At 37.8% G+C, this 23933-nt stretch overlaps 1 protein-coding gene across 6 annotated transcripts in view; it reads left to right on the forward strand.

The window, feature by feature from the left end:
* Window positions 1-221: 221 nt before the first annotated feature.
* The window catches only part of LOC131429346 (uncharacterized), a 57336-nt gene continuing 33624 nt past the window's right edge, over window positions 222-23933 (forward strand). The window contains exons 1-6 of one of the 6 annotated variants that reach the window (XM_058593433.1): window positions 222-1239; window positions 4565-4850; window positions 16811-17056; window positions 20709-20851; window positions 21355-22637; window positions 22698-23150. In XM_058593433.1, coding sequence (XP_058449416.1) covers window positions 4594-4850; window positions 16811-17056; window positions 20709-20851; window positions 21355-22637; window positions 22698-23150 — 2382 coding nt within the window. In that variant the 5' untranslated portion in view covers window positions 222-1239; window positions 4565-4593. Of the gene's footprint in view, window positions 1240-4564; window positions 4851-8421; window positions 9366-16810; window positions 17057-20708; window positions 20852-21354; window positions 23151-23933 lie in introns of those variants that run through there. The other 5 variants (XM_058593428.1, XM_058593437.1, XM_058593421.1 and 2 more) reach the window with 5 other exon arrangements.

Below are 23933 nucleotides of genomic sequence, written 5' to 3' on the forward strand. Positions count from 1 at the left end.
TCGGGACACTACATGGACCGGATACCGCTTGTCTCCACACGGCAACTTGAGCATAAAATATTCAACTGGTTACCCATAAGAGTATAATCGTCGCTCCAAGCTCCCCCGCAACGGTTCGTCTGTCTAGTCTCACCGATGAGCCGTATCCTTTTTTACTGTGTGCGAGAGATTGACGTCGTTCGAAGGAGCAACAGTGTGTAGTCCCGTAAAAAGTTTGTGTTAGGACCTGAACTCGTTCAGTGCCTGGATATCTGCCGTCACGTTGAAAAGTGTTTTTTCTTTGCGTAGCAAACGCTATGTATCCATTGTTCAGTTCAAGTTATTAGGAAAATTTGTGCAAAAAGGCATTTTTTGTGTGTTCTGTTCCAGTCAAATGATCGGTGTTAAATTTTTGTTGTGAAAGTCTACAGACTTTAGTTTTTCAATAGAACTGTAGATGCCAAACATGTCAGCATTTTCGCAGCAACAGTGCAATATAATCATACCATTTAATTGCGAAAGTACGCCAGGAGAAGAGATGTGAATGAATGAGAACAACTTTTGTGAAAAGACTACAACGCACTTCAGTAAAAATTTAAAATTGCCAGGTGCAGCAACGAGCACCACTCTAGGGTTAGGCTGTTAGTGAATTTTTCTGTGAAAAGAAAACAGGGATAGTTTTGCTGCCCTTAAATTCTGTGCACATATCTTATGACGCATAAGCAACACGTTTCTCAAGCAAAATATTAAAAAAAAAAACGTTTATAATTCATCGATCAATTATAAAATAAGTTTGACATGCCTACATAGAAATGCAGATTATATTACAATCGGCAGCATCCGAAAAGAAACTAAACTCGTGATAATTGGGCATGATTGCAATTGATGCGGGATTTTTTAGGAACTATTTTATCAGTATAAAGTGATGGTGCTTTTCCGAACAAGGACCACATCGAACAAAAAGCAAACTTATGCAAGAGAGTGTAAAGGAATAGCCATTATTCTTCACCGAAAGCTACACATATAGTTCATATTCTCTCAGTGGGGAGCCACGCGTTTGTAGGAGAGGTAAAGGCCACCAATGAGCTGTTCTGTAGAGAGGAGGAAGGTTATATCCGGAACACCTTTCAAAAATAAAGCGATCAGAAAATAGAAGCAGAAAAATCAACTGCGATAACGGCGGTCACAAGCAAACCGCTCATAATTACCATTCGGTACTGGAACACGAGCAGAAAGCAACTGCCGAGAGTACGAGTGGAGGTGAGATATATTTATCGATTAGAATTTGTTAAATTGAGTCGGATGAGTTTGTAAAACGTTCTATCACATCTCCCAGAACCGAAAAAAAACAGGAGAAAACGTGGACTGATTTGTTTTCAGCCAAAAACAGCGGGTTTTTTATTTTCAATCATTCAATTCAGGAAAGCAATTCGATTATGGTCACTGAAGATAAATTATACCAATAAAATGACCTAAGCTAAACAATGTATTCATAAATGTTGTTCTTAGAACAAAGCAACAAATATGATTTCCATTCAGCAACATAATTTATTAAATTGAGCTATTCTGTAAAACAACTGTAGCCAACGTTTCAATGCAATCGGTTTATGGTGAATGATAGTAAATAAACATTTTAGACTGTTGAATATAACGTTCTATACACTTCATTAAATTGGTAATTATTTTTGTTTCTTTAACCTTGTATTAATTCACCTCCCGTGTCCGAACATAATTACAACCGCAGGAGTGCGGGAGTGGGAAATAAGGTTGTATGAAATGCGATCATCTAATCCATCATCACGCCATGCCTACTCACAGTTTGTAATTATTTTGTCATGATTTATATCTGGAAATTTGATAAAATGTATTTGCAATTTTTAAATACAATAAAACTCGCAAAAAGGAAAAACCTGAGCCACCACCCTCAGATATTTGTTATCAGAATTAAAAATAGCGAAGCAGACCTGCCTGGCGGTCACTGACGGGTCTTGAAATCCCGTGTTTAGGTTATCCTGTTGCCTTCAAGTTATTTTGCGCACTTCATGCCAACCTACCGCATGTTTCACAAGACAAACAGCTTAATTTTTTTCCCACACCCACACATCAAAATTGAGCTAAACCGCATGGTAGAATACCTATTACAAGAAAGGGAAATATTCGACTGCCACTTTGTCTGCTTTGTTTTGCATTACTTCGGGCGCGGTACGATTTATTTACTTAGCTTATCGATCAGAGGTTCCAAAAAACATATGTAGATTCGGAGATAAAGAATGAAATTGGGCACGGAAATAGTACCCATTTCGCGTTATGTTATTTCGCGAAACTTCGATAAACATAGAAGGAATTGTGTATTGTTATTTTGTTTCTTTCGTGGGCTTAACTAATTGAAGAACAAGCTTTGTTTTCTAGCCCACCTAGTGTAGTAATGTTTTCTTTTTCACAAGCATATATATTACTGTAAGATTCTGCAAAATACCTTTCTTTATGGCGAGATAAACCAACGTTGGTCTTAGCCAGAAAACATCAGTTTAAACATTTACTAACGGAAAAAAGGTATACAAATTGAAATAGATTGAAGTCGTTTTGCGTCATACGTTACTAGGTGTGATGAAAAGTATTCTCCGCTGCAATCGAAAAAAAAAGATTATGGTGCCTTATAGTGCCTTATGTCCATGTCATATTTCAGCACAACACAGCCATTTGTTTTGTTTTGATGGCCGATTATTGCTAACGTGATTGGCAATTAAATCTAAGGAAAAGTGGGATTCCGTCAGATTATACCGTGGTTTTGAGAGTATCATTAAAAAATTTAAAAACTATTCTCTCGCTTGCTGTCTCTGGATTAGAAACATGAACGCAAGCGCACTTTGGAAGCGTGTTCGGTCATGCTGATGGGGATTTGGAAAGAGATGGATTTTTAGCATCGATTTGAAACTGTCGATATAACTTAATATGTTAAAATCATTGAACGAAACCAGAATCCTCTATTACACACCAGAAAACTGAATGAGTGTCATGCAATGGACTGATGCCAGAGCGAGTTTTGTTTGTTTTGTCTAAAGAGCCGAATCCACCTAAGTTGCGACCTATCGAACAGTATTGGGTTCTCGTGAAGAGAGAACTTTCTCAATATGAACAACAAGCGACAAAATCTTGGACAAAAGCCTCGCAAACAAGCCTTAGGGCTTCAATTGGTTCATAAAGTATGGATTTTCCTTTGCATAGAATATTTTTCGCTGACTGTCTACAATCTTACTTCTGTTTAATTTCACTTGTAAAAAGATACTCACTCGGGTGCAATTCTAAAATTTTCTATCACCTGTCTTAAAAATATGTTTGTTTAAATCGGTCAAGAAATCTGGATTTTTTGCACACACAGAAAATTTGCGAGCCCTACGAACTGATACAAATGATGTGACGGTTTGAAAGTCGGATTCAACATTGATTGTAAACTGTTTTTTAGGAGGAAACCAAAAAACGTAGTATGTTTTCTTCTTTCGATTACCTAAATCGAGAAATGTACTGAATGTCTCCGAAAAAAGTTGATTTTCGTTTTTTTGCTGCAGCATTATCAGTATTTTTGGTTGGTTTAGCTTTATGCCGCTGATCTGAAAGGCAAACGAAATAGTAGAGGTAGTGAAAAAAAATGAAAAGAAGAACATTTAGGGTTGTTGTTTGTTAGTTTATGCCGAAAGCACATATTTTCTTTCAATTTCTTTGTGTCTGCTTAACGGTATAAATTGAACTGCCAGGCGGAGACGGCAGCTCAATTCAAACTGCTTCTAACATTGATGAGCCGAAGGCGAAACGGGAAGAAATTAAGAAAAAGATGCTGGATACGACAGTATCAGCGCTCACGTTTTTTAGAAGCATTGCGATTTCTCATACTAATTTCCTCGTGAACATCAAAATTTTCGGAATCTCTAGATTTTATGATTACAATAACTCGGTACAATTACAAAGATATAAAAAAGCAAACAAAATAAAAAAAAATTCACTGCTCTATATCTACATCCTTTACCTCAATGGAATTTCAATGTTGTTGAAGATATGAAAATGCTTTTAATCCAACTTGATTAAAATCATAAGCTTGTTGGAATATTCCCACTACAGTTTTCACGTTATCCATAGTAGGCACATAAGAACACATTTTTAAATTTCGATATAATCCGGCTTTCTAGAGATGTAGACATTAATCAATGAAGAATAACGTGTTATGCACAACCCTTCAAAATGCGCAGTAGCGGGTTCGATTTGATACTCTTGAAATATCAGCATGCATACTTTAAAAGAGGTAGGACTCTACTAGGAGTACACAAGACGAAAAGGAGACGACAGTATTGATCCTCCTGTCGGTGTATGGATATGTATCGATGCATTTGGATTGAATTCCCCTGATTGCTGTTGTTGCTCAAGAAGAGTGCAGCGGAAATTGATGATTTCCGTTCTTGTGGCAATCTTTACTAGTATCCTTTTCATGTCGTGGGAAGTTTTGCAAATTGAAACTCTTAACTCATCTATCTTGCAGGTTTCATCTCTATCTCAGAAGTTAATTAGATCTATTTTCATTATTGGTGTTTTTCAGCTCTCATAAGCCGCTTTGTGGTCGGCGACATGGCAAGTGGTCGTGCCCGTTTACCACCGACTCCGCAGGCCAACAACAGTAACGGTAGTGCAAGCAGTTCGCAACCACTCGCCGAAATGCACACCAACAACAACACTTACGCGCTCGGTGGCAATCGGTCCGGATCCATTGAAGACGTGGACACTTCCCAGATGCTGGAGAATCTTACGGACCACGAGCGACAGATCATTCTTAATGTACTCAATCGCGACGAAAACGTGCGCCAGGCGGATGCAGCTCGAATCATGTAAGATGTCTGTGTGCTCGTTTCCTAGTATCTCACTGTGTGCATGAGAAATGTGAATTAGTGATTCGAAATTTCTAAAACGGCAACGATAATTTTCGTTTGATCAACATGAAGTGATTTGTTTAACTGTTGTGTTTGTCATCTACAAAATAATATTCCCATTATGAATTTATTCAAAAATGAACTTTAAGGGGGAAGAAATCATGGCCTGAAGTTTATGCTGTCAAAATTGTCGAAACACTTGAAACGAAAACAATTCGTAAATAATATCTAAGTTAAACATACACTTGTTTGAAATACGAACTGTCTAAAAGTTCTGTATTTTGGACATCGGATTAATTCTGTTAATTCAATTTTACATCGATAATGGTCTTCAATCAAATTTCCAAGTGATGGGTATATCAAGCAATTATTGATTTACATGTCCGCGCTAAGATTCTACAGACTACTACACACTCCGAAAAAAAACATGTGATTTTACATCTTATAAGATGCACAAAAATGGATCTTCGCATTTCACGCAAATTTACGTACAAGAACATGTAATATTGTGTATGAGTGAAAAATTCTATGGGATGCAATTTTTTGGAACAAAAAAATGCTAGCGACCGCCGAGACTTGTACCGAGAATCAGCAGAATATTGCTGCTTTTAAGAAAGTCAAAATGTGCTACGAGGACCCGAAGCTTTCCAGCAAAAACATCCGGCCATATAATAAAAAAAAATTAGCTGCACCAGCTTAAACTTGTCTAATGGTTGGTATGTTAAAAGGGTGCGTCTTACTCATTTCCGGTCTTTAGGGGGAAACACAAAGCTTTCCCTACGTGACTCATCCAGTCATTCACTTGTAAGATAAACTGATGCACTCCTCGTTGTCGATATAATTGAGCAAAATATCATATAATATAACATAATACAATGTAATATAATTCATTCAAGTATAATATAGTATAGTATAAAACAATATAATATAAAATAATATAATATAAAATAATATAAAATAACATAATATAATATAATATAATATAATATAATATAATATAATATAATATAATATAATATAATAAAACATAATGTAACACATTTAAATAACTATAACATAATTCATTACGATGTCATATACATCATTTAATAAGTTCTTCAGATGCACCGATATCCTGATAATCTCGCTTCAATTGATTTAGTTTTGTAAAATTATCATCTGATATATAACACATATAGTCATAAATATGGTATAAATTAGTATACGTATACTTCTCATTCTATTGGAAAGATCCTATTAACATTAAACTAAACATCAAAACAGTTGCATTAGTAATAAAATATGTGGGCTCGATTGACGTCGCCCGGTGGATAAGTGTTCCTTTACAATGCCATCTCTTTCACGTACATCTGTTAGGCTGGTAAATGATGCATATAAATTCATACTGTCTCACTTGTTAGTTAAATGAAAATTACAGTCGAAACCTGTAAAATTCAAATCTTTTGGAGTGTAGAGATGATCGAATTTCGGGTATTCGCACCCGAAAACCAATCCGAACCCGAGCCAATTCTGGTCCAAGCCACCAAAAACTCATGTGCTTTTGAATATATGATAGTAACCGGTTTTGCATACATTCGTCGACGTGAATTTGTTGGTTAATCGTTCTTGCAGTTATGAAAATTTTGTTCTTCGAACCACCACTACAAATAGTCTACGGAACAATACACTTTTTAAAGAACTTCGACACCTTTTGACCTTGAAATATTCGATGTTGTAATACGGTAAAAAAAACTTAAAGTTCTGAAAAATTAATTTCAGGAATTAATTGCCATTTTGGTTGAATCCTGAAGTTCCCAACAAAACCGCAATAAAAACAACTCAAATATCAAGTTCCGAATTCTCGTGAAACGGGTGTATGTTTATTATTTTTGATAAATTTCTTTACTCTTGATGCTTGAAGGTACCGGATCGTTGGTGTCGGACTACGTATTTATTTTCTATACTTAAACCGTACAAAGAGTGGTCAGGTTTTGAACATCTACCGCTCAACCAATATTAAACAGATTGTTTATAACACTGAACCTACTGATAAGAAATATTTCTATGCAGTATTTCGAGTAAATAAAATTATATATTTTAGATAATTGGTGATCGAAGCTTCATAAAGTAACCAACAATAACTTATTTTCCCTATTTTCAAACCATTATCATGGCTTCCTCTAACAGAGATGAGAGTTTCGTATACGTTTTTCATGAGATTTATGCTTCTGAATGTGTGCGTTCGCATTTTTAAAAAATTGCACTCATAAAACAAGAGTCAATACCAAACCGACTTGCATTCTTTTCGGTTTCGACAATTCTGTAGAGAAGCTTACTGTGCACATCAGCAATTGTACTGATGTGGAAAACCAAGAATATAACTTAAATCTGACAAAAAAAAGATTTTTTGACCACTTAAGACAACTTAAAAAAAATTGCTTGCGATAGATTGCACTGTACAGTGGTTCAGAAATCAAAACTAGCAGGAAACAATTCTTTGTGTTTTTATCATTGGACTTAGAGATCCTAAAACAAACCATGATTTAAACATTAATTCGAAATATGGATGAGGTACAACAATGCACTCTTCTACAACAGTTTAGAACAATCAATTTCAAGCAACTTCGTTAAAGATATTAGAACTGCATCTCTAACCTTTTTTCTTATTTAATGCAAGCTGGCAAAAACAGGTGGTAATTGTAGAATTTTTATTTATTTAAAGAACAGTTATTTAAATTGTTACTTGGGAATGTGTGTGTCTAGCAAAAACAAATACGAATGTTACACAAAAGATTCTCATGTTTTAAGCAGTAAATTTGAAAACTTCTTAGGATTTCGAGTGAGTATTATACCTACTCGAAAATTCCCGAGTGAAAACAACAACCACCCTACCCCCATTATCTGTTGGGCCTAACCATGTCCTTTACGATTCATTAATTCCCTCTAGGCCTCTTCGAATCACTCGGTCCAGGCTCAGGCCATTAAAGGGCCTTCATTCTGTTCTCTGGTGCGTAATAGTGGATCCAGATTTATTCAACCGTTTCCAATCAGTATGGCCAAACACGTTTCCGAAGTGCACTTGCGTTTCTATATCTCGGATATTTATTTTTATTTGCGAAAAATCAACCGAAATATTAGCGTATGCAATCAGTACTAATCCTCGTGGCATCTGCAAGTTCACACACCTTCACTTTTCGGTCGGCAAAAACCATTTCATGTACTTTTTTGACATTGTCCTGTGTAAGTTTTCCATACTTAACATGATACCAAATATATGAATAAAAATCAAATGACTAAATAGGAATGGCAACACAATCTTTTTTGTGATTTTTGTGTTTTGTGGCATAACTTTTTATATTCACACAAAAAAAGATCGCCCAATTAAATGTCCATTTTTAACAAGCTTTGAATATTCGCATTTGAAAAACCCACATAAGAAAGGATTTCAAAGTGCTTCATTCAATTTAACATATCACGTTCCCACAAAATGATATTGCTTTCTACTCGGGTTGATTGAATCAAATTGATCCATCTAGGTGTGAGTAGAATGGAATCAGCAACAGGCTCTGAACACAGGAAGCCACCGACTGAAGCAACAGCATGCATGCAAACATGGGCCTCACAGATACAGATTTGTTTACCACCGTGTCCGACAGACAGACAGACAGTCAAGACCGCTCTGGCTCTTGCTCACGACTTCACTGACTGGTTGACGATGAGCCCGCGTGCGAGAGGAGCTGGTGTTATCGGAGAAGATTTTTGTGTTACCTTTCCAACCACACAGACAAATGAAGCTTTTACGATATCCAGCAAGTGTGTATACAGAAAAAAAAGCTCGAACGATCTACTGAATCGGCCGATCCAGCTAGAGCTGGTAACCAATATCCACATTTGGGCCACATCGTCAACACAGCAAATCCCCGCTGGAATGCCTCGGTGGAGCGCTGTAGGTGTATGTGAGCGAGTAATGTGTGTGCAACAGGCATCGGCGAACAGGTCGCGTAGTTGGCCGTAGAACGTAAGCAACAGTTGAGCAGAGCCGCTTCATTAGAGTAGTAGGATTACGGAAAAGTTCTCGTCAATTGCAATTTTTTTGTGTAGTTAACCGCTTGCTAGTCCTGTGTTCTGTTGTCTCCATTCATTTTTAATTGTTGTGAAACGCTTCACAATATCTGGTGTGACACTGAGCTACTTTCAGTCAGTTCAAAAATCCGCAGGTGGTTTGAATATAAAAATTTGAATAATCTTCTCCGTAATGAGCTGAAGAACCTCGAAGTAGCAGCCTGATAGCAAACAAGTAACCTTACGTCGCGAACTTTACGCATTGATTTGTGCTTTGGCGTGTTTGCCAAACAGCCGATTTGCTACCATTTGCTGAGACAAACAGGATTCTCATCTATTCTTGGACCGACACACGATACGAAGGAAACGAAGTGTGTGCAACCTTCTTGGATTTTCGGTACACACCTGTACAAATGCAGTGCAAACAAAGAGGTGAAAATATGCTCAATTTGAATAAAACATGTCCTGCATCATATGTCTGTTGGAAATACCTGATTGTGATTGTGTGGATTTGTGCGGTGTGTATGCGTGCGTAAATAAGGAAAGCAAGCATAAAGCTCACTGTGGTTAATTTACTTTTTAATGTACATACACAAACTGTTATGCGGAGGGTCAACTCTAAGTCTGGTCTTTCGGGTAATGTTTAGATTGTCGAAATCCTATTTCGGTATATCACGGTGGAGATAAGCCTAATTGAGACCAACAAACGAAAAGCGAAAAGTTAGAGCTCATGTTTCAGCAGTAAAGCTGCTAGAAAGCTACGAAGGAATCGAAAGTTGAATGTTTGCTACAGAACATATTACTCATCAAACATTATATATCTAGCCGACTTGGCGAAACACACAACGTGAATCGCCAGTTCCATGAACGTGTTACCGCAGAAAGAAAAAAAACATCAAGTAAAACCCCCCAAGTCAGTCTTATTCTCGATTAAATGGAATTTCAAAGCAGTATAATGTGATTGATACGTTGGTAAAAATAAGAACATTCTAATATTGAACTCTTCTACCTTCTAGTAGTTACTGTTGCCGACCGTCTCGGATATAACGAATGGTGAAGTTGCGATTGCTGTAATATGAGTGTGCTGCTGCTGCTAGCTGCTGTGGGTTGACTCTTCCTGCAAATAAGATTAATTAAATCAAACATTTCAAATTACCCCACATAACTTTGATACGGATGTCTTAAGTTGCTACTGCAATGGAAGCACCGTATCAGACTGAGGCTGAGCTTTGAACTTGATTTCAGATAAATTTCCCTTTTTCACTAAATTAGCCTTCATTTTATTATAATCTCGCTCGTTTCATCTCGTAGCCTTGTGCTAAGATTAATCACACTACTCGGTATGGTGATCCGCCGCTGCACGGGGGAGGCGTTTTCAGAGATATGAAGGAAATGCGACAGCGACTTTACGATCCACAGCAAAAGGGCGCTTCAAGCGCTGGGAGTAAATTGCGTTTATTTGCATTATGATAATTCAGACGAGTTTACGAATGGTACGATTTTTAAGCTACCTACTTTGCACGGGCGACGACTAATGGATATGCAAAGTTAATGATAGTGTCAAAATTAGCTCATGTCGTCGGCACTAACAGTTGCGTCTGGAATTACATTGAAAATAATCGATTGCATGTTCACCATACGGACCGCGAATTTTTTTTTGTGTGCTTCAATCAAATTTTTATCAACCGTTCGAACAAATCGTTTTGATAATGGAATGGTCAATTCCCTTCCGTTCTGTTATCATGCCGACTTCTGAGATTGATTCGTTGAAGCGAATACTTGATAATTTTCCATACGTGTAAATTTTTAAGTCACGTTTTATTAACACAACAGATTGGCAACATTCCCCAAATCACAATGTTCGAAAGGTGTTTAGAACTACGATCAAAAGTGGTGAATTAGGTCAATTGAAATCTACCGTACGTCATCGTCAATGTTTGAAACAGTTCTTTCCTTTCTCTAATCGCCACCATCATACTGAAGATAAAAATAATCCCAATTATCGTCAGAAAAATTTTAACTTAAACGACAACGGCTAGGATGACGGAAAAAGCACACTCACGCCTCTAGCCAACGTTTCCTATTAAAATCGAATCCGTTAGGCGAACAATTGTTACTTATCACGGCGGTGCGGTGCGGCGGTGCGACGACCTGTGGGTAACAGAGTGAGGGGAAGGCAACGGCCACGGGAAACCGACCGGCGCAAGCTAAACGAAAAAGAATCCGCTATTTTTTTCGTACTTTCTCTGTCGGTCATAGGCATTGTTAAGGTGCCTCATTTTTCCAGCTACTCCGATTCGCGATTCCTAGTTTTGTGCGATTCTAGGTAGAAATATCATTTTAAACCGGTGATACATAGAAGCAAAAATAAATTGTTCCAACAGATTGACAGCAGAAAAAAATGAACGTTTCCAATCACAGTCGAAATTTATGGTTTCCCCCGACTATTGCAAAGAATTGTGCAGTTCGTTTTTTATTTCTTTCCAAGGATGAGTATGGTCGAGCACCGTAACTCGTACTTCTTCAATACTTTTATATTGCTCCCTCGAACTTTGGTTCCGGTGTTTATGTGCAAGCAAGCAAGAAAGACTGCTGAGGTTGCAATTCTGCTTCAACTACATGCAGAAATTCATTAGCATTTGATTACAGTCAACTGATTAACTTGGAAATTGGAAAAAAGTCGAACGGAATAAAAACACAAAAGTTTAAAATTTTAATAACTATGGAGGCATAATTTATGGTGAGGAGGCATTTAGAATTATCGACCTACCAATTTAACCACTATAATATCGCCTAAACATAATTTGGCTTCAAATCCAATCATGGATTATTGTTCCGGAAATGACAGCAATGTTGAAATCTGTGATTAAGTGATAGCAGCAAACTGGTTTGAAATCGACAATCTTATGACATAAACGTCGTATTGTAAGCTTCACATTGAGTTGATTGCTTCACATCACATTACAACAGGTCATGAACAGAATAAGTGCGGATAAGTGCAATTTAGTTTGAAAGGGCCGTTTAAGCATTTTAGAATGCAAAAACCGCATAAAAACGTTAAGTGCGAAAATCGTTTAGAAATATCTTTTCTACAAGTTTCTGTTCGGTTTTTGTACTTAATGTTTTTATCTGGTTTTTGCATTCAAAAATTCTTAAACGGATTTTCCAAACTAAGTTGCGTTTAACTGATTTCTGCATTCAGCTTTCTACAAAATCTCATTTTTTCGCAATTTCATTCTTCTATCTTCGCTCTCTTTTTGCTTCTCGTTTTCCGTGATGAAAAGTGTAAACTGAATGGAGCGTCTTAAATTCCTATGTCGAACTGTTGACTGTTCACTCTTTCGTCCTGTCGTAGGGTATTGAGTGACGTTGGCATTGATACTCTCTTCTGTTGCTGTGAGAAACAAAAAAAAGTTTCGTTTCTTTTCGTTTGTTATGAATGCAATCATTCACGAATATGACAGGAGCAAAAAACGAATATGAGAGTGTTAGATTGCATTCTTTAATTTAGAAAATACGCCACGTATTTTTTTATTCTAGTCATTTAAAAAATTTAATTTCAATTTGCATAAATGAGAAGCGAAGCAAACGATTAAACCCGATTTACCGTACATTCGGTTTGATACCAGTATTTAAGCTTTAAGCTGACATATGGAGACTGGAGAATAGTACAGGTAATAAGAATTCCTCACATTTTGTACTGTTCAATGTTCCAGAATATTCAAGCCTCTGGGTGGATCTAAAAATATGAATTTTTGAAAATAATTCACAATGTTTTTTATAGCTTCCTTTTGTTTTCTGTTAAAGCTATTGAAACCTTTCCGTGCAATCAATAAATTCATTTTATCATTCTTTTGTGTAAGTTCACGCGGGAATCTGTGGACATCCAATATTGGTTCAAAGGAGTCCGCGGTACACAAAAGGCGGAAAACTGCTGGGTATACAATTTCAGAACAAATAAACTTCGTTGAGCACAGTGCAGTGAAATTTAGTTTAACTCGTGATACAAAAGAATTATAATTCGAGCTTTGAAGATTCAGCGAAGTTATTATTGGTTGTCAGAGACAGAAAAATCCATTGGACTATACACGACAATTCACTGGTAATATAGACTAATAACGAGGCGACGCCAGCTAGAAGGAAAAAATTAATTAGTTTAAAAACAAACGCCTAACACCCCAAATATTTTCCGAACTGGTGAGATGGTTTAGCAGCACATTAAAAAATCACACAATAAATTTCCTAACACACCTGCTCACACAATGAAAAATCAATTAACTCTCGACAAACTTAGCCCCAAACAATTGACATCGTTGAAATAGAAGTTTTCAAACCTGTCTTGACACAATGTTCAACTTATTCTCAGTCTGAGTCAACATTAATTACACACTCTTTTTGTTTGAGTGAGTTGGCATCACATCGCTCCAAAACTTTTGCAAATGTATTTACTTTAGGAAAGTCGTTTTTTTTTTAACCGTAAAAATAGGTAAGGTGCAAGTGAAATTCATCAGGAGAAATATCAATACATGTGTTCAATCATCATTATGTTCAATCTCTTCCGTTTGTAGCCCTAACGTAAAATATACACAAGTCATTCGGTAAACACGGTAGCCGTACCTCTAATCATCTTAACTCCACCATTCGTATGTGAAAACTATTAAAAGTAAGATCTGTTGTTTCTATTTGATGCTGTTTTTTAAACATGACACCACCAACATTGCATCAATTCAACTGGCATTTTTATCACTGTCACGTATTTTCTCATGGTCAAACATGCAGTTTTTTTTACGGAGAACTATCAATTGAAATTTAATTTCAAAGATATGATTTTTTTAATAAAAAATATTTACAGTAGGTTATTTAATCGAAAGCCGTTTTACTGAATAAGTATTTTTGCGAAAGCCGATTCACCGAATTTATTTTACGGAAAATTTTGCACTTAGTTTAGTTGTATATGAAAAAAAATCCTTTGCTTCAACGAACGAGTTTATCTTCTTCATCGATGGAGTTTATTTTCGATTCCTTGTAAGTTCCTGGATGAGAAGTCTTCTCCACGATGGTAATCCTTCATGATTTTTTTTTCCGAAGTAGTGCATGACCGAACTTTTTTGAAACGAGGAAATGGGAGTAGCTTCATGAAAATCCGAGCTAGACGCAAAAACAACTCGATGTATCATTGAGCCACCCACAAAACACTATTTACCGGCATCTAAAAGCATTGGAGTTCATCCAAAAGGTTGGAAATTGGGCACCTCATGAGCGGAATCCGAGAGATCGAACGATTACATTGCATAAGAAAAATCAATGCAGCAAAATTCTTATATAGAAAGATGGTGCTATTAATACTATTAATATGCATATGACGAAACCACGAGGGTGTTGAAGACTACGAGCTACCGTTGAATGGTCGAACCGTCAAAGGTCCTTTGTATCGAGTTCAACTAATTCATTCAACCAGAATATGAAACTAAAAACACTACGTAATTTTCCATCACGACACCGCTCGGCCAAATGTTGCGGCTCCGGTTAAGAACCGGTGCTTGAAATGACGCAACAGCTTCAAAAACAGATAATAGAATCGCGATGAATCGCAACTCCCATGACAAAATTTATGACAGTAATTATTCAAGAAATCCTATTGTGTTCTCATTCCGCCTTGAGTTGAAAGAAAAATCGTCCTGAGCACAATTTTCAGTTGTAATCGGCTCCGGCGGGGAACTCTAGCTTTTTTCAATTAATGATGCAGTGATGTACAGGACAATCTCATCAATGCTACGTTCCAATTTCCGCTAAGAGTCCGTCTCAATGGCCACATAAACATGTGACAACTGGTTTCATATTCAATTAAAAAAATTTAAATCATTTCACATGACGATTCAATGAAATATGTAATTTCGGTACATGAATAATCATTACAACTAAATTTACTTCAACATCGACAGCTGAAATAACAACCGTAGCTCGGAGGCATTGTGTTGTAATAATATAAGTATATGATTCTTTGATAATTAAACTCTCATCCACGAAACCAATCATTTACATCTCGTTTAAATTTCGTTAGTTTTTTTTTTGTGGACATACGGAAAAATGATATGGTGAAACACAGGTCAACAAATAAAAACAGGTTCCAATTTGTCCGCTTTGAAACGACCGCGTATGCTTCATTTTGGCACATTACACACCAGGGAGCTGAATTATGGACAAAAATATTAATTCATACTGTATTACTGCATCAATTTGTTGAACTGTTGTTGATCACAACGAATTTTTTAATTCGATTATAGAAGTTTAAATCGTATATTCTGCCATTTCAATTTTGGGTCAGAAAAATATGCGTGAGTTGGATTTGCGTTCAGGTCAACATTTAGAATAAGAAATTAGATAGTATTGTCACTTAAATCATTCAATTGGTAGCAATCATCTAAACTAATGTTAGAAGCAAATTGAAAGGAATACAGAGAATAATTTGTGTGTACTGGAGGTCGAACTAACCGACAAAAATTCAAAAGTAAGAATCAAACCACCCCAACAATATTGCTGAAGAACAACACAAATTATAGTGGCATCATATGGCTGCCTTGGACAAATGATATTTTACTGAACAGAGAAAAATGTTATTCGAACAGTTGAAACTTATTGCTGAAAGGAGATCCTTCCTAAAGAGCATTGATAATTTATTTTTGATTCTCTACCAACGATGAAGCACCTTCGAAAAACCCTATATCATTCTAAGTCACATATCTCATAAAGTAATTTTATTTTAAATTTCATTTGTAAGACTAAACGTGGGCAACAAATTTTCGACATGTTTTCAAGGTTGCGAAAAAATTTGAAACCAACTAAAAAAAATATCATGTTGTTTTCTGGTTTTGGTCACGAAGTCGTTCGCATTGTTTCTCTGTGCATCATATCTAACGTGCATAACAACAATGCGATGGAAGTAAACACCGACAAAATGATACTGAATTTTAAAACTGAATTTGCATGCTTGAGCTGAAATTGGACTGTACAGTGCAGTTCCAATTATTGCTATGAACTTTAATTAATTGATCGATGCAGAAAACATTTTTTGAAATGATTTGATGAAATCATTAAAGCACTCAACATTGTCATATACAATCCTATTGATATGAAAAAGAGATTTCTGACAGAAAAGATATGCATTCGCTAATGCAATATTTGTAATCAAATACCACCAAGCACACATATTACAGGAAGACAGCATAAATTATGAATTCACGAGAAGTGTTACTCACTACTAAAACTGATTGCCGCCACAATTCAGCATGTGACTGAATGAAAAGTAGCTTTCATGTATCACAAAAATCCCGCCATGGGCACGGAATTTCACATCCCTTTACAGCGTGTCATGTATGCGCACAGCACACAGTCAAATATGTAGAAGTAGACTTTGAAGAAGACGTAACGGTGTGTGAAAGAGCTCTGTTAGACACATGAATGGCAATAGGTCGTTCCTAGTAGCACTTGTTAGTGGCTAATACGTTTCTATCACTTTTCTTACTTGGTGTCTATCAGAAAGTTATATTTATTTTGTATATAAAATAAATAATACAAAGAGTTGTACCTTTACCTATCTAGAAACATAAATATTTCAGTTAATCGGATACCTTTTTCTCTTTTCTTTTCTACTGCTCTCTGTGTACCAAAAAATCTGTCGAAATCAATCACACACGAAACGATTAATCAAACACGCACCATTGCACCAATTCGAAATAAAAAACCCCCAAAAATAATACGAAACCGCCCCTTGCATCAACCATCTAATACCACCACCACATCCACCACATCCACCACCACCACCACCACCTACTTGCCAATCGGCCACCATCATAACAATAACAATATCGAAAAACAAGGCTACTCCGGGCAGAATTATTCCATTTACGGAAGAAAGGAAACGTGAAGGCACTGGTTGGTGGCTCCCTAGATCGGCCAAACTATATCGAAACGACTCGGTCTTGCTCGCGCTGCGGTGTCGAGCTGGGAAGGATCATCAACCGGGGAGCACCGTGCCGTTCCTGTCGACTGCGGGTGTGCAAGGGGTGCCGGGAGTTCTCTACGCGCACCACTGACTGGGTTTGCGTTGTATGTCACAAGCAAATGTGAGTGCAGTGAATACTAGAGACCACCGTAAAGGATAAGAGTCATTTACAGTAATACCTCGTACCCCCCTTCTTTTGTTCGCTTCGCTGTTAAGTAGTACGAAAAAACAAAACAAAATAATGAACAGTAAGAAACACAACACTGGTCTTCGTCACTTCTCGAGCTGCATTTGCTAAAAGATTGTATTGCGTTTATTCGTTTGTAGGGTAATTGTTTCTGTACTTGACTCAGCTTCTCTCTATTTTCATCCTCTCCACTTGAACAAGTTAGTAGTCGAAGAAGCAATTCCGAGCAAACACAAAGTTTATAAAATACTTCTGGACTACAGTTATTTCCATCGCAGGAAGTTTAGAAAGCGTTTGAAACCAGAGACCGTTGAATAAAAAAAAATAGTTGTGATATGCTCGTTTTTTTAATCATTGTTGATTGCATTTGTTCAAACGGTAGGATGAAAATAGGGACACTCGACCCAATTATCCGCTTTGTTCAAAAAGGTCTGTTTAACCTTTTATACGTTGGTTCTTTAGATAGAAGTAAGGATGTTAATTTTAGTGTACCGACTCTAAACCAGCCATTTCATGGAAGAGTACCTGCTACCTGATGAGATTAAATAGGCACCATTGCCCCATTATTTTTGTTGTTTTATATTATGTAGTGATTTCAGATCTAAACGTTGAAATTTCTCGTTCGATGTGTCCGGTTCCCAACCAAGCAATATGTCCCTGTAATGCAGTGTTGCCCCCCCGCACGTTCTTCGATGTCATCGAATTAATGTAAATGAAATTTGCTGTTTAAACCCTAATCCTCTCAAACCATAATTTTTCCACGCATTTACTAAGCTATTTGTTGTAGAGTTATTCAATATTCTCTATTTGTATGTGAGCTCAGTGTTCAAAGGTTTAAATGGTTCTGGTGGTGAATGATCCTGGTGAATAAACCAATTATAAACAAAACAATATTTCCACTAGTATTTTCAGTCGGGGATTTTCCACACGATTTAAAATGCAGTCCGTATGCGAGCAATTCCAGCATCCAAGCCTCCAGGATCGATTTACTTCAATTTGGATGTAACCTTGTACACACCTTTAGTATGGCAAACCATTTATTTTGCATGAATTGAGAGACCATTTCGACTTAGGCCTGGTTTTCAAAAAAAATAAACGGACTTGTTCAAGAAGAAGTTGTAGGAAATTATTTGAGCATTCTAAAATGCACAATTCTAATGCATTTAGAATAATTGTTTTTGTTTGTGTTGAATGAAGCTTGATTTGTTAAAACGGTGCAATTGAACAAAAACATAAGATCTTTGAATTTCATGTCTAAATAACTCAATACCTAGGCAAATTCTAAGAGAAAGCTCACCTTGGGATCGCGTTAACGACAAGTATTTATTTTATTAGCAAGTTTAAAATAAAAAAGTATGTTGGTGATACTTGTCCCAGGTTGGCGGTTTAATGCATAGGGCACTGGTCTTACAAACCAGTTGTCGTATGTTCGAGTCCCGACCTGGAAGGATTCGTAGTGTCAGTAGAATCGTAGCACCAGTCATGCAATGGTTCTGTACACTCTGAATCGGCTGCGAAGTCTGTTTAAACAGAAGTTCAAATTCCACTACAGGAATGTAATACCAAGGCTTTGGCTTTATGTTGGTATTTCTATAAATTTCTATAAACGCTGGAGTTGCAATAATTTTCAGATTTAAATTTTAAAAATGACATAAACTATACATCTAGAACTATAACACTCCTGAACATAATGGCAAAGTCTCGGTACTATATTTCTTTTGTGAAATTTTACCTTCCTGTTTCAATGGATTTCGCAGCCGATTCATAGCGTACAGAACCATTGCATGCTACGATCCTATGGACACTTAGAATCCTTCCAGGTCGGAACTCAAACATACGACAATTGGATTGTAAGACAAGTACCCACCACAAACTGTTATACACTGGTGAGTTAAAAGCGAGCTTCAGATTTTTAACCATTTGAGGAAAGAGTGTATACAGAAAATTACCTCGGGTTGGCGGTTCAATGCATAGGTGCTGATTTTATAAGCTAGTTGTCGCATGTTCGAACCCCGACCTGTAAGGATCGTTAGTGTCAAAAAGGACGTAGTATTCGCAAAGCAATGATTCTGTATGCTAAGAATCGGCTGCGAAGTCGTTTTTTTTTTCATCGATCTCAAGAATAATGGTTTGTCATACTGCAAAATTTCATCCAAATAGGGAAAAGTCGAACCTGATTTTGCCATTTTTCTGTAGTTAGTTCCACGATTTGCTCCGCTTCCTAAGGCTTCGAATTTGAACTGCGTTTCGATCACGTTCATGTGAATATCAGATAGATTGCCTATGAAACTGTTATGCCATTTCCTTTGCATAGTGCCGATTATTGTCAATTGTGCTGATAATGTAGAATATCCCTGAGGAAACAGAAAACATCTTTCACGCACAATAACACTCCCCGTTGGTAATCATTTCTACAATTGTCAAGCCAGATTGGCACAGACGTCACTTAATTGATATCCCGATTCTATACCCATTCAGGAAAATATTAGAATCTAGACAAGTCCTGATTGTTCCTTTGTTCTGTTTCCAATGTTACTCATAACAGAAATCGTCCTAAACGCCTGCCTGTCAACTTTTTTAGCTAGCATTCAACGCTTCCACAGCTCGATATGAAAGTGACGGTCATTTAAATTCAACAGGCACTTCCAATGAGAACCCTTGAAAGCAGTTTTTTTTCTGCTCTGCTTCCCACAGTTTGGGTCGATGGGGATGAATGATAGCTAATCCTATACGTACACCCGTTGTTCGCTTTTTGCGGGCAGCTGGGAAAGTAAACTCACCCATTTCTGCATATGAATTTTGCGGGTTCGGGACTAGGAAGTTTTAATTCCTATAAAATTAATGATGCTTCAGAATACAAGTTAATTTCATCGAAATAAAGTTTGATGACATGACATTGGTTTCCCACCGAGTGACAGTTTTTTTTCAAATGGCTCCTTTTCGAGGAAGGAAAATTGCTCTTTTCAATATTGATACTGACCAAAACTTGACAAAGGATCAAGTTACCTCACTAATACCTTAGAAATAAAAAAAACATCTCTGCTGCAGACGGGTATCGGGTCGATATAATTTAGAATCGCCAGGAATCAAGCCTTCAACCAAGTCAAAAAATGAATAAAGTGAAACAACTAAACACACAGTAACTTTATTTTCTTGCTTTACAATGATGTAGGTCTACATTTCAAACAGGTACTGTTTTCCTTTTTTTCTAATCAATACGCATCTAGATTTTTTTTGCCTGTTCAATTTTATTGTTTCGTGAGCTATTTCGGTGCCAGTTAACTACTGCTCATAAAAAGCCGTTATGTAACTGCTTGGAAGACGGAACATTCGTATGACACAATCACAATCAGATACATAATTACTCTATAAATGTCCTTTGAATTTGAAGTACCTCTTCCCTTCCGCAATGGTGTTCATTCCTTTTCTCAATAAATGCAATGTAAAAAAAATATGTCACGTGTGTGTCATTTGCTGTTTAATTATCTCATCTAATGACATTTCAATTGTCCTATGTTTTTTTTCTCCTCCTGATTGGCTCCCTCTGTTGATACCGCCACGGAAAAACAACGTTCCTGCAATGCAGTGAGCTACAAGCAGCAAGTGAAGACTGGATGAGCGACTACGCGGATAGCGACGAACGCCGGACCTCGGTCATTGCGGCCAAGGATTACCTGCCCGCATCGGACCTCATCAAGAAGAGCATCCGGCGTTCTTGGACAATATCAAGTGAGTTTATTTTTTGTCGTTGTTCTGAACTGCAACTATCTATGTATGGCTGTGTGATGAAACTATCCCTTTTCAATTTATTTAGAAGAATGATAAAGATGTTAAAACAGCACAATGAAACTGTTTATTAAATATCTATCCAAAGAATTGAAAAACTTCAATTTTAGCCCTTCAATCGTACATTCCAGAATGAATCGATTGACCTAGAAATTGAATGCTTCTGCTTTGCTTTGAAAAGAATATCACATAGAAAATAGAAACCTCCCACTAGGAGAAACATAATTACTAAAGAATGAAATGAAACACGGTTGCCCTGATACTTTGCGCCGTATGCCGTCGTCACCGTTTTGCAAGCTCTCGGTGATAATGACTAACGCCAGCCAGAGTGTTTGGCATGTGTTTTTCATCACTACAGCCACGTGTCAGATATGTCTGTCTATCCAACTGTATGACTCATTTTGTTTTGTTTTATGTTTCTACTTTATCCATACCACCTATGTCAGATGCGGAAGATGAAAATCGCCAAACCGGGCAAACGGCAGATCCACAGCAATATACACATTTACCTCGTAAGCAATCGCAGAGCAGTTATCCTTCGTTGGTGCGATACCCGTACATAAACCCATGCAGTATGACCGATTATGCCCAGGAAGATGATTTTGACAATGAACTGCAACCGCCCATGGGACGCCGAATACCACGACAATCAACCTTACCGAATCCCGATGCCGGCATGTACTACGGTAGCAATAATAATCTGATGCCGCCGTCCGTGTCGCCGAAACAACTAAGTCCCAGTCCACAGTACAGTCCATACCATACGGACAATGAAAATGATGACGCAGATCCACCCCAGACACAAACCTCTCCGATACCGGCCCGATACAAAATACGTAGACAATCAACCCTACCTTGTAGACCGAATGAAAACCACGAGATCGGACCCAAACTGTTGGCAACTTCGCCAAACAGTCGAACAAACCTGTACTGTCGTTCTCCAGATAAATCCGACAGTGATCCAAACCCAAGATATCCACCGTTTGTACGTCAATCAACTTTTCCATCCAACACCAGTGATCCATTTTTCCTGCAAATTCAGGCTCATTCACAGCAACAACCACAACAGCCACCACCATTACCAGCTGGTCAACAACGCCAACTACCCACCTCACCCAATCGGATTTTATTTAACAAATCCCCCGACAGTGGTGCTGAATCGGCTGGTGACGGTGGAAGCTCCGGCAACACGTCGATACCCCGCCGTTTTCAGATGACCAGGCAAGCCACACTACCTAATCCCGATCAGCACGTGAAATTGCTTCCTACATCCCCTCCTAAAAAACAGCTATCACCGCACAGTATCAAACGCTCACCAGAGTTTGCACGTCAAAGCACACTCCCGGCACCAGATAGTATGAACTCGCTCTCGGTTCACCAGCACGGACCAAAATTCATGCCTATCTCACCAAGACAAAAGCAATCTTTTTTATTTCCACAACCAGCACCAGCACCACGTCCTTTTCTTTCACAACAGCATTTCCCAACAATAGCCGACGAGCTAGCAACTACACCCCAGCAAAACCCAAGCACTCCGAGTGGTAGTGTTGGTGGCCCCGTCGGAACCGGTGGTCCACATCACTCTTCCAAGATGATTAAAGTTCGTAGTCATAGTAACGAAGAATATAGTCTCAATAGAGGGCCCCATGCGCCCCCAATTGGAACTGGGGTACCAAGTGAAGGACGCAGGCTGCTGCCAGAAATACCGAGCAATCGCTCGCCAAGACTGGTACGTCAAGATCACGTTAGAGAAGACTCAGTAAACTCAGAAAAACGATCTCCCAAACAGAAAACTTTTGCTGAGGCGAAACAAGCGATGATGGACGAATACGACCTAACAAATGACTCGACCACGCAGTTGAACTTCGACGAAGATGAGGAAGCTAGTTACTACAACAACGAGGAAACGTACGACAGTTACAACATTGATCGGAGGTTACGTTCCGGGATGGCACCAGCCAGTACAATCAAAAGTGCGGAAAGTTTCCTGAACGATTCCAGCCCGGAGTATTACTATACGGACGATTATCTGAAGCAGGGAAATAAAAAGGAAAGCCGATTGCGCCGACGGAAATCACGGGATCTACCGGTGGAACCGGACACGGTAGCATCTTCCAACGAGGATGAACCGGTCAAACGCAAACCGGAAACAATGCGTTCGATTTCGGAGGAATCACCAGGAAACAAATCGGTCAAACCGACACCCCGACGATCGCTGTCCCATCCGGAGAAGGACTCACAGGTAGGTGCCGGCATATTTGGCATGTTATGAACCCTTTATCTCATCGCTATTGATTACAAGCTGATCTCGATGTTTGGATTATCACTATTGTCTTCTTAACTTTTTTTTAAAATAATAGCATTCGAAATGATAGCAGCGCTCATGGTTTTTCAGTAATTTGTTTAACATTTGTATTCGGTTTGCCTTTGGTCTTTTGTTTATGTCTACGACAAATAATGAATGAGAATTCAACTGCTCGGCCATTCTAAAACTGTTGATTACTGATTCTAAAATATAGCAGAGCGGTCACAAAAAAATTAAGCCAACCAATGATAAAATTAGGGCTAAAAGACGAATATCGTTCACCCAAACTGATCGTTGGATTGTCCAGATAGCTTTTTTGCCTCGTCAACTGACAGGAAATAATTGATTGAAGTCGAGTTCCACACGAGAAGTCCACTAAAAGTACTTGTACTCGCAACGCGATCAATGCGTGATCGCTCAAATTGCTTAAAATCTCACATTAATTGGCCAGTTGAAAATGACGTAACATTATGTGACGTTCTGAGAGCAAAATGCTACTATTAGGCTCAGATGACAGACGTGGCTCAATATTAAAAAGGGGTATTTTGGTCGTTCACCGGGGAGGTAAAAAAAAATTAACCGTTTTGGCCAATTACAGAGTTCAGTGTTTTTCTTTTTTATGTATACAAATTTTTTCTTCTTCGCCTGTTGCCTTGTGACTACTTAGTCTTAAAAATATACCACAAAAAGTTATTACGCCTCTACGAGGTACAGCTGTGA

The sequence above is a fragment of the Malaya genurostris genome, chromosome 1 (genome assembly GCF_030247185.1).
Source record: "Malaya genurostris strain Urasoe2022 chromosome 1, Malgen_1.1, whole genome shotgun sequence".
In the NCBI taxonomy this organism is placed as follows: domain Eukaryota; kingdom Metazoa; phylum Arthropoda; class Insecta; order Diptera; family Culicidae; genus Malaya; species Malaya genurostris.